Source organism: Giraffa tippelskirchi, chromosome 9, assembly GCF_054371585.1.
Source record: "Giraffa tippelskirchi isolate mGirTip1 chromosome 9, T2T-mGirTip1v1.2.pri, whole genome shotgun sequence".
Taxonomy (NCBI): domain Eukaryota; kingdom Metazoa; phylum Chordata; class Mammalia; order Artiodactyla; family Giraffidae; genus Giraffa; species Giraffa tippelskirchi.
The window spans coordinates 47,696,885-47,710,318 of NC_137283.1; the positions used below are offsets into that span (position 1 = coordinate 47,696,885).

The window sequence follows — 13,434 nt, forward strand, 5'->3', positions numbered from 1 at the left end:
AAAGCCAGGTATGCTTGGATTCTGTACTACTGTTCTTTGTTTTGATTTTATATTGCTTAATAAGAGTCAGGAGGAGATGCACTGCTTCTGTAAGGCAGAGCCCTTGGCTGCTGAACAGTGAAAATAATGCCATGCCTGGCTGGTAACTTACAGATCGGTACTGGCAAAAATGAAGAGTAAAGCCTCAGCTCCTTAGAGAAACTGGCTTTTCTTCTAGGACAGGGCAACCTGACTCATGATCATTCTCTGAAGCAATTTACATCAGCAGCCAGATCAGTTACAAGAGCTGGTGGGCAAGCATTAGACACAAAGGAGTCTTTCACAGCCAAAACACAGGAGAAATTAGATTATTAGCTTCCTGTAAACACATACTAAGGCTGGCTAGTCCCGGAGAGAAGAGGAAAAGTGTATCAGACTTTTACTTCAGGATAGAAAGTTCCAAGTTCAGCTGCTTCAGAAGCACCCAGGGAGTTTATTAAAAATGCAGTTGCCGGGGCCCATCCCAAACCTTAGATGGAAATCTTAGCATTTTCCAAAAACTCCCTGTCCTACATGTCCTGATGAGTTTGTGTCCAGCAAAGCTTGAGAGTTTCTGCTCTCAGCGGCAATGCTGGGATGTCTTATGGTGCAGATCATTAATATTTCTGATGTTCACTACTCACGTGTAAACCTTAAGAACAAAATCCTTTTCTTCCTTTAACTCTGTGAGTGACTGCAGGACATCCAGGACGCTGAGGACCGCACAGCCATACGGTCGCCGGTAGTGCAGGTGAGCAGGGCCCTTCTTGGAGTCATTCAGGAGCATCCGGCCTGGGGCACAGCAGAAAACACCAGTCAAGACTGGGAACTCCATGCTCCTCTAAGGCATCACTGAACTGTCATCCAAGGATGCCAGAGCTATAGGCATCTTAGAGATCCTCTAAATTGGAAGACTAAAGATGAAGGGAGCCATCCAAGGATGCAAGGATATTCATGTAGAGGAATATGACAAACAGGCCCTAGGCCAGTGCTTCTCCCCTCCACCACATTCCTTACTACCCATCTCAACACTAACAGTACACTTATTAATCATATGAGAATGAAACAGTGATTTCACGAATTTCTTAGAAAAACCAAAGTGCTAACAGATTTAAACTTCTTGGGTATATTAAGGATACACAATTTAGTACTGTAGCTGCCAGGTAAATGCTATGTATACACAGATAAGGAGGACAATGTACTGTTCTTCCATCCAAAGCTGCTCCTGAATCACTGCAGGATCAAGAGACATCTCAGAAAGCAGATGGGAGCTCGCTTGTCCTGCTTACCAAGGCTGTGTTTACAGTGGTAAGAGGACTTGCAAATGCACAACTGGAACCTCAACAGATGCTTTATTATACACAGCAAAACAAAAGGCAAAATACAGCAAAACAAAAAGCAGAAGTACAGCAAAAGAGCTGTTTTGTTGGCTGGACAAGACATTCCAGAACCCAAACCTATGAAGGAAGAGTTGGTCAGTCATTGGCCCCCAAATTATGTCATAAACTTGAAATTAGACTGGGAAAACAAACCACAGGTAGCAAAAATCTTGGATCAGGTAGAAGGGAGATACCATCCATCTCATGTAGTAATGATGCTAACTCTAATTTTGTGAAAAAATAGCACAGACACATACTTTTGGATACAAAACACAGCAAAGGCTATTCACTATCTGTTAAGCTGCCAACCCATTATAAGATCCCTGAGGTAGAGGGCTGATCAGAGGCAGAACATTAGTTGGAGCAAATGTTAAAAAAAAAAAAGACCACTTCAAATAAAAAGTATGGGTCCAAAAACAAATAGGGAGCTGAAAATGCTTTCATTTTTATCAAGTTCAGCCATTACTAGCAGCTAAACTTAAGGTATAGCTACAATACAAGCTGGAGTTAATCCTGAGATCTGAATTAAAAGATAAGCGCTCAGGAGAAGACAGAGGTCAAACAGTAGATACTTATCCCAAGTTGGGCTGGTCTCAGTCAGGTGACTGGATAAAGTGGACCGTACCTATTCGTATCACATGGGCAACTATATATAAATCTCTCTTCATATCCTTGCTGCTCAGATCCTAAGAAAAGAGAAAAGTAAGTAAAGTGAGGCAATGAATACACAGAAAATAATTAAAAGTAAACTCTGAACCTCATAATGATTGCTTTTGCTGCTTTTAGCATATGTTATAGATGGAGGAAGGCATTTAAGCACAAAGAAGCTAAGTGTTTATAAGATTCCTATAGTGAAAGTTTGGATATCTTAAATGTCTTCAGAAGTTTATTACATTGACAGTATTTTTTTCAGCTCTTATTTAGACAACCTATCTCTAAAAGTTCTCACATTAGAAATTTTCATGACATTGGTTTATCCATGTTTATTCTAAAATCATGTAAGTATAGTTTGTAACAAAAGAAATTCCCAATGTAGAAAAGAAAGGGAAAACAGCAAAAGGCTCATTAACGACAAATTCTGAAAATTTACTCTCTATTAATTGTACATTCATTCTGTTGTCCACACACTAGATTTGTTCCCTTGAAAAGAGATTACTTTGGTTTTAGTGAAACCTCAATAATTAGGTCTCCCGTTTCTAAATTTAGATATATATAATTTATGCTGAAGTATAAAGTGAAAGGAACTTTATCTGGAAAATTTTAAGGGCTTCTTTTAATTAGACACTTTTAAAACTGAGTTACATTAATAAAAATAATTTTATGCATTATTTATGTTGAGAACACATTTTGAAAGAGTGTTTTTACACTTTAACACATTATACTTGAAGTAATGAAACTTCCATTAATATACATTGTTTCTGACTTTCACCAGGTTATTAACTCACTGCTCACTCCCAGTCATTGTTATGAATGATGACTGAAGGAGTAACCTCTATTTTAATGGGACAGTTTCCCATGATTTCCCTTTTGCTTCCAGGAAAAGTTCCCTTAGTTCCATTTCCTTCCCATCTTTCATCCTTTGATTAGTCCTAGATGCTTGTCTCTTTTCAATAAAGCAGTAAAACAAACGATCAAGCAGCAACCATGACTGTGAATGAGCTCTGAATCCAGAACCCCCATGTTTGCTGTATGTTTATACCCTAGTGGCAGGGTTAGGTTTATGCTGAGGCAAGCAAGGCATCGAAGTGATAAAATTTCAGGTCTCCTTCTCAGGATCCTGTGCTTTGCTTGCCTCAGCAAAATCCCAGCTCTGCTCTATAGAGTGGTCCTGACATATGAAAGAAAAGGAGGCCTTAGAAAGTAACATGTAATGGTGAAACTGAAACTTTTAGATTTTAGATGGTCATAATATTTTGCCAAACTCTTGATGGAATAATGAAATACACTTACAATGAAATGGGTTACAAAACAATTCAACATCAATTGGTATCTCTGGAATCACAAAGATATATTTTTGCATGAAAGTTATCTTTTGATATTGAAAAATGATGTTTCAGACTCCACTTTAATAACTCCTTTAATTTAAAGTGGAGAAGGCAATTTAAAGTGATATCTTCAAAACAGTACTATATATTTTGACAAATATTAAGATGGTTACTAAATAACAAATAATGAAATTAAAAAATAAATTACCATTTTATGGGAATTGAAACATACCTACTACTGAAAGATCACATTTCAAAGTAAACTGACCTTCTACACAGCCTATATTTTATTAATCCAAACTATCAAATAACTGGTATAATTATAAATCTCAATATACTTAGATAATTCAAGCCAGTTACCAAAGATGACCAAACACTAACCAGATGGGTTGTACCCAAGAGCATGGGACCTCTCCCTTGATTCTGTTCAGGTGAAGAAAAGAAAGAAGCCTAAAATATAATTTATGGTATTTTCTGAGTGGCTGGGTAGGGGTTCTTTCTGACCATTTTGTACATGGTACCCAGAACTCTCTGTGGTATTTATTTGAGGTCAATAAAAATAAAATAATAATAATCAGTATCAGAAAATATTTTAGGTATAATTATTTGCTGAGTTCCACATAATTTCATTGTCAAAATTCAATGTAATAGCTACTGTATTAAATATAAGAGCAAGGTTAAACACATTATCATAAAGTTATTAAACATACACTCCCTGATACTAAACATGCACTCTCTTGATACTAAGTACCAAGTGTGGCTATCCATGTCACAAGACCTGTAAAACCAAGCTAGGAAGAGAGGTGACTCATCCACCATTCATCTGGTGAGCAGGGTTTGAATTTAGATATACTCACTGGATCATACCCTCCGATCCTACATAACTAAATAGCTGGTTCCCAACCACCTGGTGGGTAGAAATGACAGTGACTCAGGGATCAGCATCTTGGCTCAGTTACTAAGGTTCCAATTGAAACATGGAAAAGTCAATTCACTTTTCCTATGCCTGGACTACCCTTTTTCTGAAGAGACAATGGGATTTACAAATATAAAACACAGCCAATTCATTCATTCTTATGATGCATAAAAGGAGGCAATATTTTAATAAATGATGTTATTATGCTAATAATTAAGTCCATTCTTAATTCCAAGAAATCACTACCTAAAATTCTATTTTGAAATGTGAAAGAGTATAAATAAATGGAAAAAATGTAATGCCAACTAATTCAAGGAAAACAATACAAGTTCATTCTCTGAGTTGGTCACTCAAAATACGATAGAAAATAACCATTAATTTATTTATGTAACAAATGATTAGTATTTGCCAGGCACTGTGTGTGACGCACTGGATATCTGGGCTTCCCAGGTGGCACTAGTGGTAAAGAACCCATTTGCCAATGCAGAAGACATAAGAGACGTGGGTTCAATTCCTGGGTGGGAAGATCCCCTGGAGGAGGAAATGGCAACCCACTCCAGTATTCTTGCCTGGAGAATCCCATGGACAGAGGAGCCTAGCAGACTCCAGTCCATGGGGGGGTTGCGGGATAAAAACACAGACATGCTCTCTTGTGCTCATACCACACAGCCACTGTTAATCATGAAAGTCATCAAAGTCTTCACTGTATTAGACAATCATAAATGCATGAAACACTTCCTTCTTGGATAAAATTCGCCCTGCACAGGAAGCTCTGAAATCTAATGTGGTCAGAAAAATACAGGATTTACCAAGAGCAAGACTGTGTATGGATCAACACGACTGTCTGTAATACAGCTCTGAAGTAAGCTTGAGTAACCCTGCAAAAGTGTTCCATTTGTACGATTCCCTTTTCCTAACATTAAAGTGAGTTAACAGGTTGGCACAGACCACAGATGTAGCTGCATTTTCTTGCGTTTACTCTGAAACTCTGTTAACACATATGCCAATCTGGAAAACTCCTTTGGCCCACAGGAGGAACTCAAGCATTGGATAATCAGAAAATAGTTTCTGTCAAAATTATTATTTCATATAAGCTTAAAGTAAAACATGAAAATCCTGGTTGGGACAATCTTGCTCAAAACTCTTCTGGGCTTTGAAAAAATTCCTCAAATCATTTTCTTTTCTTTTGGATCTTAAAAAAAAAATCCAGGGCTGTACTGCAAAGGGAAGTATAAAAGTGGATATTTTTAGCAACCTTGCACCTTCCCATTGTGGCAGAGGAAGAGCACATCCTATGTGTTATGTGCATCTCTGATTTACAAAGCTGGAGCTACAGCTTAGGCCTCTGGGCCCATACAGATAATTAAAATGCTGCTAAATGAAAATTTTGATTTACTGTAATTACATTCAAATATCATCTTAATTAAGTTCATTTTTCAAGAGACAAGGACTGCACTCATCATATTCAAGGACAGCATGCACGCACACACACACACACGCACACACACACACACACACCTCTGTCCCCACAATGCCAAAGAACAAGGAATCGCCAATTTCTTTTGCTGCTTTAACCAAACAATATTGGAGAATCAGAATCTAAAAAAGACTCCTAAGGTTACTGAGACATTCTAGACAGATGGGGGTCTCATCTCATCCTAATCCTGTTTCAGACAGGTGGCCCCAGAGAACCAGCTCCGTGTTCAGGTGCTCTCACATCACGCTCTCCTCCAATATTCTAACCTACATCCCATTACCTGCAGTTGGGACTCTTTTCCTTGTTCTTCTCCTACTGAAGACAGAGCACTGATCTTTCCAGGCTAAAAGGTCTCAGTTCCCTTAGCTATCTTCATGGGGCTGCTTTTCTTGCTTTCTCTTCCTGTACTATCTCCTAAGCTTTGAATGCTGAGCTCAAGAATGTACAAAACTTCATTTTAGCTTAGCTAGATTTATAAATCCTTGTGTACATCTGGAGTACTTTCAATACAAGTTATCCCTGTAGAATGGCTTTTGATTCTGCAGTAATGCTGTAGTAAATGAACAAAAAATTCAGGTAAACAAGTCCAATTTATCTCTCAGAGAAAGTCACATATCAGAGTCCTAGATAAATCCCATTTGTGTTTGAGGTACACCGTTAAGGTTTGAGACACCTGACTGTTACCCATCAACCACGCACCACACAGGAGGGCAGTGGCACTGTGATACCATCAAACCTCCCTGCCCTCAATGGGTTTTGATGTATCTCAGTATCACTGAAGCAGATCAAAGAATCTATGACAGTCAAAGGAGGTTGAAAATTGTGACACAGTCTTTTCTTCTTAAGCAAATAAATTAACAGATAAATAAGGCTGGGCAGTTAAGTTTCATAACTGGGTAAAAAAAATTGTAAATCAGAATCAACTTGAAGAATACAAAGACAATATGGTATTGTGAGGCTTAATACTTTTCAATAAGCAGGTTACCAAGCCTTCTCTGAGCTGATGGATCCATGATCTCAGAGAGCACGAATAACAGCATGGTTATTTAGAAAAACTAAAGTATGGATCATGGCATGAAAAGACTTTGTTTGGTGTCTGAAAGAGGAGGGCTATTTAATCTGTCTCTCTTTTCATAAACTCATAAAAAAAAAAAAAGCTGCAAAGCTGTAAGTTTGGTGGATACCTTGAGAGAAACTATACTTACACATCAGAGAAATCCCCAGTGGCCTTGAAGAAGAATAGAAAGAAAGACTGTTCTCAAGTTTTAAATGTCTGCTATATTAAATTGCATCTAAAATGCACATCAGTAAAAGGCACTTGTTCTATTTTTTAAAATAAATTCAATTAAAAAACTGCAGCTTATTTCAGTTTTATTAAATATTTCATTAAAACCTGATAGACACATAAATCAAATTCTATTCTCACCAGTGTGTGGGGAAGTAAGAATTAGTGCTTGTTTCCAGGGCAACAATATCCACATAGCAGGACCCTAGTTAGAGTCAACAGCAGAGAAGGGAAAGAGAATTTGCACATACTGTAAAAAGGGCACACATTCGTTCTATCTTCTCTGGGTTCCTTGGCCCACCATTCTTGTTCAGTCTCACCAGAAACCGCTCACTGAAATGTAGGAGAGAGAGACAGAGAAATGTAAGGGACTGCATGCTCCAGAACAAATAAAAAGGGCATTCATAAAGAGACCCTAGACACTTTCAGGACAGCCCATTAGAGATAAGCAAGGCCAAAAGTACATGTCTAACGGCAGGAGACTATCTTTCTTGCCAAGCAACATGCAATAGATACAACAAACTGCATCAGAGATGCTGCTGTCTACTTGCCAGTTATGGCTTTCATCTCCCTAAATGTGTGTGTTCCCAGAGGGCAGCAATGAAGACTGTGTCTTGTATTCTTCCCAAATACCCTCAAAGCTCTAATAATAAGCCCATAATAAACAAACACATTCTTTGATGTGAACACTCAGATCATCACAAAAATATTCATAACACTAGGTCTGAAAGAATCTACATTACCCAGTTTACATCTTACTGGATAACTTTTTGAGAATCATTTTAGAGCCAAGAAAAAATGTTACAGTGACTTACAAAAGCTTGGGTGAAAAGTAAAAAAGAAATAACGTATGGCAATTAAAGCTATACTCAGAATTCAATAGGGCCATTAATATATTTTATTTCTCAAACAATATAGGTTAAATCTTGAAGGAAATTATTGAACTGAAAAATGTTAGAAACAGTGTTTGCAACATCTGAAGAAATGTCTCCCTGCTCTTTTACCTCCTTCCTGCCCGTTCTCAGGGTCTCATTCCTATCTCAGCATCCCAAGGTTCTCTACCAATTGTGGCAGGAAAACTGAGTCATAGCAAACACAAAGTATATGCTTCTAAAAGTAATTTGCTTCTCCTGTGCCCAGCGTCATGTACTCATTGCATGTATCAGGTATCAGTAAAAGGGCCAATACTTAAGTATTGGACTAGAATTATAAGATATGCTATATCAAATGCACAGGTGGCTTAGTTTGTTCATTTATTCATTTAGCCAATGAATAGTCATTAAGTTCTCTGTGCTAAACACAAGAATACAAATATGAACACAATGTATACAGGGCACGTTTCTTCCTAGAGCTCATGGTCCTGGTAGGCAGCTAAATGGGCAGAAATGAAGTTTAGAAAAGATCTGGGCCACATGTAAATTTGAGATTCTTAAGCCAGGGAATTAGATGGGAACAGTAGGTTGCATGCACAGAATGAGAGGGAAAAGGGGCTCTGGACAATCCTGAGAGACACTGACATAAAAGAAATAGGTAGAAGAAGAACTTGCAGAGTAGACATGTGGGATCAAAGAGAAAAACAGAAGAAAAATAAAAAGAGTGGAGGGATGCTATATTAGTTAGGGAAAAAAGTGTCTGAAAGAGGAGGGGGTGATCACTGAGGCCCAAGGACACTGAGAATCACATGAGACAACAAAAAAACAGTATCCACTGGATGTCATAATAGAGATCACTGGTGATTCTGGCAAGAACCCTTTTTGTGGAATGATAAACAGGCTTAGTGTGAGAGTAAGAAAGAAGGTAGCAGAAACAGTGAGTCTAGACCACTCTTTGAAGAGATGAAGATGTGGAAGTGATAAGCTTTCAGTTAAATGGGGATGTTGAAGTGAGGGAGATCTTTGTTTAAAAATGTAGTAACTCACATATATATTCAACTAATTTTCAGTATTAAAATTCAATGAGGGATAACAGCGGTTTCAACAAATGGTGCTGAACAATCCATATAAAAAAACTGAACCATGGTCCCTGCCTACAAGAAATTAACTTGAACTTATCATGGACCTAAATATTAAGAGCTAAAAACTATAAGAATACACACAAGAAAAATGAGACAAGTACCTTTGTGTATCTTGTTCACATTTGCTTTTCTATATTGAGCACACAGTAGAAAAATCTTTGTGATCTTAGATTATTAAGCAAATATCATGAATCAAAACAAAATAATAAATTGGACTTAACCAAAGTTAAAATCATCTTCTCTTTGAAAGACATTGCTAAGAAAATGAAAAGACAAGCTATAGACTGGATGAAAATATTTACAAACTATTCTAAGAAAGGACTGTATTGAGAACATATAAAGTAATCTCAGAACTCAATAATAAGTAACAACTCAAAGATGGGCAAAAAATCTGAACATACCTTTCATCAAAGAATACACAAGGATGGCAAATAAGCTCAAGAGAAGCAGGGAACATGGATCCCTGGTCCAGGAAGACTCCACATGTTGTGGAGTAACTAAGCTCACATGTCATAACTAATGAGTCTGTGCTCTAGAGCCTGGGAACCACAACCCAGAAGCCACTGCAATGAGAAACCCATGGACCACAACTAGAGAGTAGCCCCCACTTGCTGCAGCTAGAGAAAGCCCATGTTCAACAGCAAAAACCCAGAGCAGCCAAAAATAAATAAATAATTAATTTAAAAAATTTTTAAAAAAGGACACCAACAAGAAAGGGAAAGATAATTCACTGAATGAAAGAAAATATTTTCAAATAATATATCTGATAAGGGACTTGTAGACAGAATTTATCAAGAGTTCTTACAACTCAATAATAAAAGAACTTAAACAGACATTTCTGTTTAGAAGATGAACAAAGAGCCAATAAGGATATGAAAAGGTGTCCAACATTATTAGCCATTAAGGAAATGCAAATTAAAACCACAATGAGGGCACTATTTCACTTCTACTAGAATGACTTTAATCAGACAGATAATACCAAGTGTTGGCAAGAAGATGGAGAAACTGGAACCATCATATAATGCTAGTGGGAATGTAAAATGATATAGCCACTTTGGAAAACAGTCTGGTGGTTTCTCAAAAGGTTAAACATAGTTTAATGTAGGATCTACCAATTCCACTCCTCAGTATATATTTACAAGAGAAATGAAAATATATGGCCACACAAAAAACTACATGAACATTCATAGCAGCATTTTTCATAGTACTCCAAAGATGAAAACAACCAAAATATCCACCAACAAATGAATGGCTGAATAAAACATGGTAGGTATATCCATACACTGGGTTATTATTTAACCATAAGAAAATAATGTATCTTCACAATTTGTGAGAGTCAAAATGACTATTTTTTTTTCATTTCAAAGAGCCCTAGGTATAAATCAAATTATTTCCTGTTCTGCTGACTTCACCAATGGGTATGACAGATAAATGGCGCTTTCTGTTAACAATAAAACTATTTGAAGGCAAATATCTATCCAATGTTTCCTAATCTGGCAACAGCTCTTCTGCGAAAGAAGTGGTCAACATTGCTGGGACATGTGGCATTAAACACAGTTAGGTTTCTGTCCCCCAGGATTTCTCAATGTCTTGAAATGCTATTATGTGTTGAAGTAGCAATGGGACAGGTGACCTTTGACCCCACAACCTGCCTTTGCATAAGACCACGGAATCTGTACGGATATGATTTGATAAACACTGAGTGAATCTATGTGCCAATGAGAGGCACAACTCCTCACATATCCTAAAACTGGGAAAGGAACTGTGGCCAAAAGAGTAAAATTTATTTAGGAGACTTTACAAACATCCACACCTCTACTTGAGAGAGACAGGTCAGTTTTCTCTGGGAAAAAAAAATCTCTTAATTCTTTCAAGAGAAAAAAAAAAGATGGTTAAATTCTGGTTCTTTAATTAGCAATGTTATGAGAGAACTGTTCTACATTTACTTGTCTTTATGATGAGCTATGCATGAACAGTATATTAAGCTACATTAATTTCATATTATTGAGCAAGTTCTTACAAATGAAATCCATAATTTGAATGTGTGACAAGTGCAATAGAGTCTTAATTTTAAGATCATTTGCTTTTATGAGAGTCCTAATTCCTGGGTGGTAGTGCATTTCACACACTTCTCCATTGATGGTAATTCATGCATCCCCACAGCAAATGTCTGATGACCAACAATGAGGTGGTAGTCTGTGCCAGGTGCTGAGGCAGGGACAAAGTCTTATTCCTTAGGGAGGCTATTTCCTGAAGACTCTGCTATGGAAATACAAGCATGCACCTCAAATAAATTCAGAGGAATTCTCACAGCTCTTTCAATGTAATCTTCACACTTCTTCACATTGGCCTCTGTGGAAATGGATGCCAACCACTTAGCATCTCTCTCATGGTAACTCCCCAGGTGCTTGAAAGAAGCAAGTGGCCCCAAGGCCATACTACATGGCACAACCCAACAGATTAGGAAATCTCTAATCTTGCCTCACAGTTGCAGTTTCCAATTTAGATTCTTGGCTTTATTTCTCAAGTTCTTCAAGTTTTCCCACTTCATTCTAAATCACAGAGAGTAGAGATGCATAAAGGGATTTCATTAAGGTAAATCAGTGCTGCAGTTTTCAAATTTATTTTTAGTACCAACTTTCCCCTTCTTTTCAACAAGACCTTACACTATTTACCAACACATGAAAAATTTAATAATAGAGCTACTTTGGTTGAATCAGAGGCAGAGAGAAGGGACAGGAGCAGGAATCTTCCCTACTTAGGCCTCCCTCCTAACCACCACCTGTCCCTGAGACACATCAGGGCTCCAAAGAACATTTTTATGCCTCCTAGTACAATTCAAGAGTTCTTTCCAGCCTCTCTCTCTCCTTTTTATTCTTTCAACAAGCGTTCATGAACCCCTACCATGTTCCAGAATCTAAGCAAGAAGATGGTAATGGAGAAATAAAATGGTCCCTGTCCTCAAGGCTCTGAGTCTACTGGGAGAAAGAGACACAGAACAAAAATCACAACACAATGTGAGAATTCTATAATTAACTGCACAGAAATGGGCTGACAAGCTCCAATGGGCTGAAGACAGGCTGCCTGAATGAGATACTGGGACACATTCTGGCAATACTGCTAGACTCTGAGCATTTGGTAAGGGAAAGTTAGAGAGGAAGAAAAGGGGATTCCAGGAGAAGTGTGTGCCAAGGCAGCTTGATGGTGGGGAAGTGGAAGAGGGCATTGGAGAGCTGGGGCGTGTTGGGCAATGCAGAGAGGACAAACCCATGGTGTGGATTACATGTGAGGGTTGTCCCCCATGCCTATCACAGGGTGAACCTCCCAGCTTATTAAAAGTGCAGATTCCTGTGCCCCATCCCAGATCTGGATCAGAATCTCTAGCGGGGAAGACTTTTGGAGGGAGTCCAAGAATTTGTATTTCTAAAAAGGTCTCAGTCAGTTGTCAGGATTAACAAGTTTGGAAAACCCCATTATGGGCCTTACAGGAGCTCTGAAAGTTAAACTATGAGAAGCTATGTTGATCTCATAAGTTTTTAGGATGATCACTGCAGCTGCTGTGTGGAAGGCAGGCTTGTGACATAGAAAACACTCTAAAGACAGAGAAGAGCAGCCTGGCAAGCTACAATGCTGTTCTGGGGCTGAAGAAAGGTGAAAGGATGTGAGGTATATTTAGATGACAAAGCTGACCAGATGGAGCAGTTAACCAAATGTGGTAGTGTCGACCAGAGAAGGTACATGGAGGAAGATATAAATTTCAGATCAGTTCAGCTGCTCAGTCGCGTCCGACTCTTTGCAACCCCATGAACTGCAGCACACCAGGCCTCCCTGTCCATCACCAACTCCCAGAGTTTACTCAAACTCATGTCCATTGAGTCGGATGCCATCCAATCATCTCGTCTTCTGTCGTTCCCTTCTCCTCCTGCCTTCAATCTTTCCCAGCATCAGGGTCTTTCCAAATGAGTCAGTTCTTTGCATTAGGTGACCAAAATTTCAGATAGGCATGCTGAATTTGAGGTCTCTTGGATACGCAGGTGAACAAAAAACAGGCAGCTGAAAGCCCAAGTGTGAACCTCAGGGAAAAGGCATGGTTGGGAGATATAGCCCTGCACTCAACTTGCTACAGCAGCAGCTGTTAACAGCTGCCACTTAATGAGTGTCTTGTGTACCAGGCATTGTTTAAAGTGTTTCTTTTCTTGCCTAATTGCATTTAATTCTCATAACAGTTATTTCACCTCTGAAGAAACTGAAAGTCAAAGTTCCTAACTTGAGATAAAAAAGCAGAGTGGTAAAGTAAGAATTCAAATCTAAAGCTTTTTGACTTCCAAGCCCATGCTTTACCTGTATTTCATCTTATGAA

General features: G+C 38.3%; 1 protein-coding gene across 1 annotated transcript in view; it reads right to left on the bottom strand.

The window, feature by feature from the left end:
• Positions 1-13,434, bottom strand: part of DOCK3 (dedicator of cytokinesis 3) — a 276,490-nt gene that overhangs the window by 105,063 nt on the left and 157,993 nt on the right. Inside the window, exons 10-12 of the mRNA XM_081525200.1 lie at positions 7,312-7,393; positions 2,023-2,083; positions 663-810 (exon numbers count right to left, since the gene is read on the bottom strand). Of these exons, the coding sequence (XP_081381326.1) occupies positions 663-810; positions 2,023-2,083; positions 7,312-7,393 (291 nt within the window). The remainder of the gene's footprint in view (positions 1-662; positions 811-2,022; positions 2,084-7,311; positions 7,394-13,434) is intronic.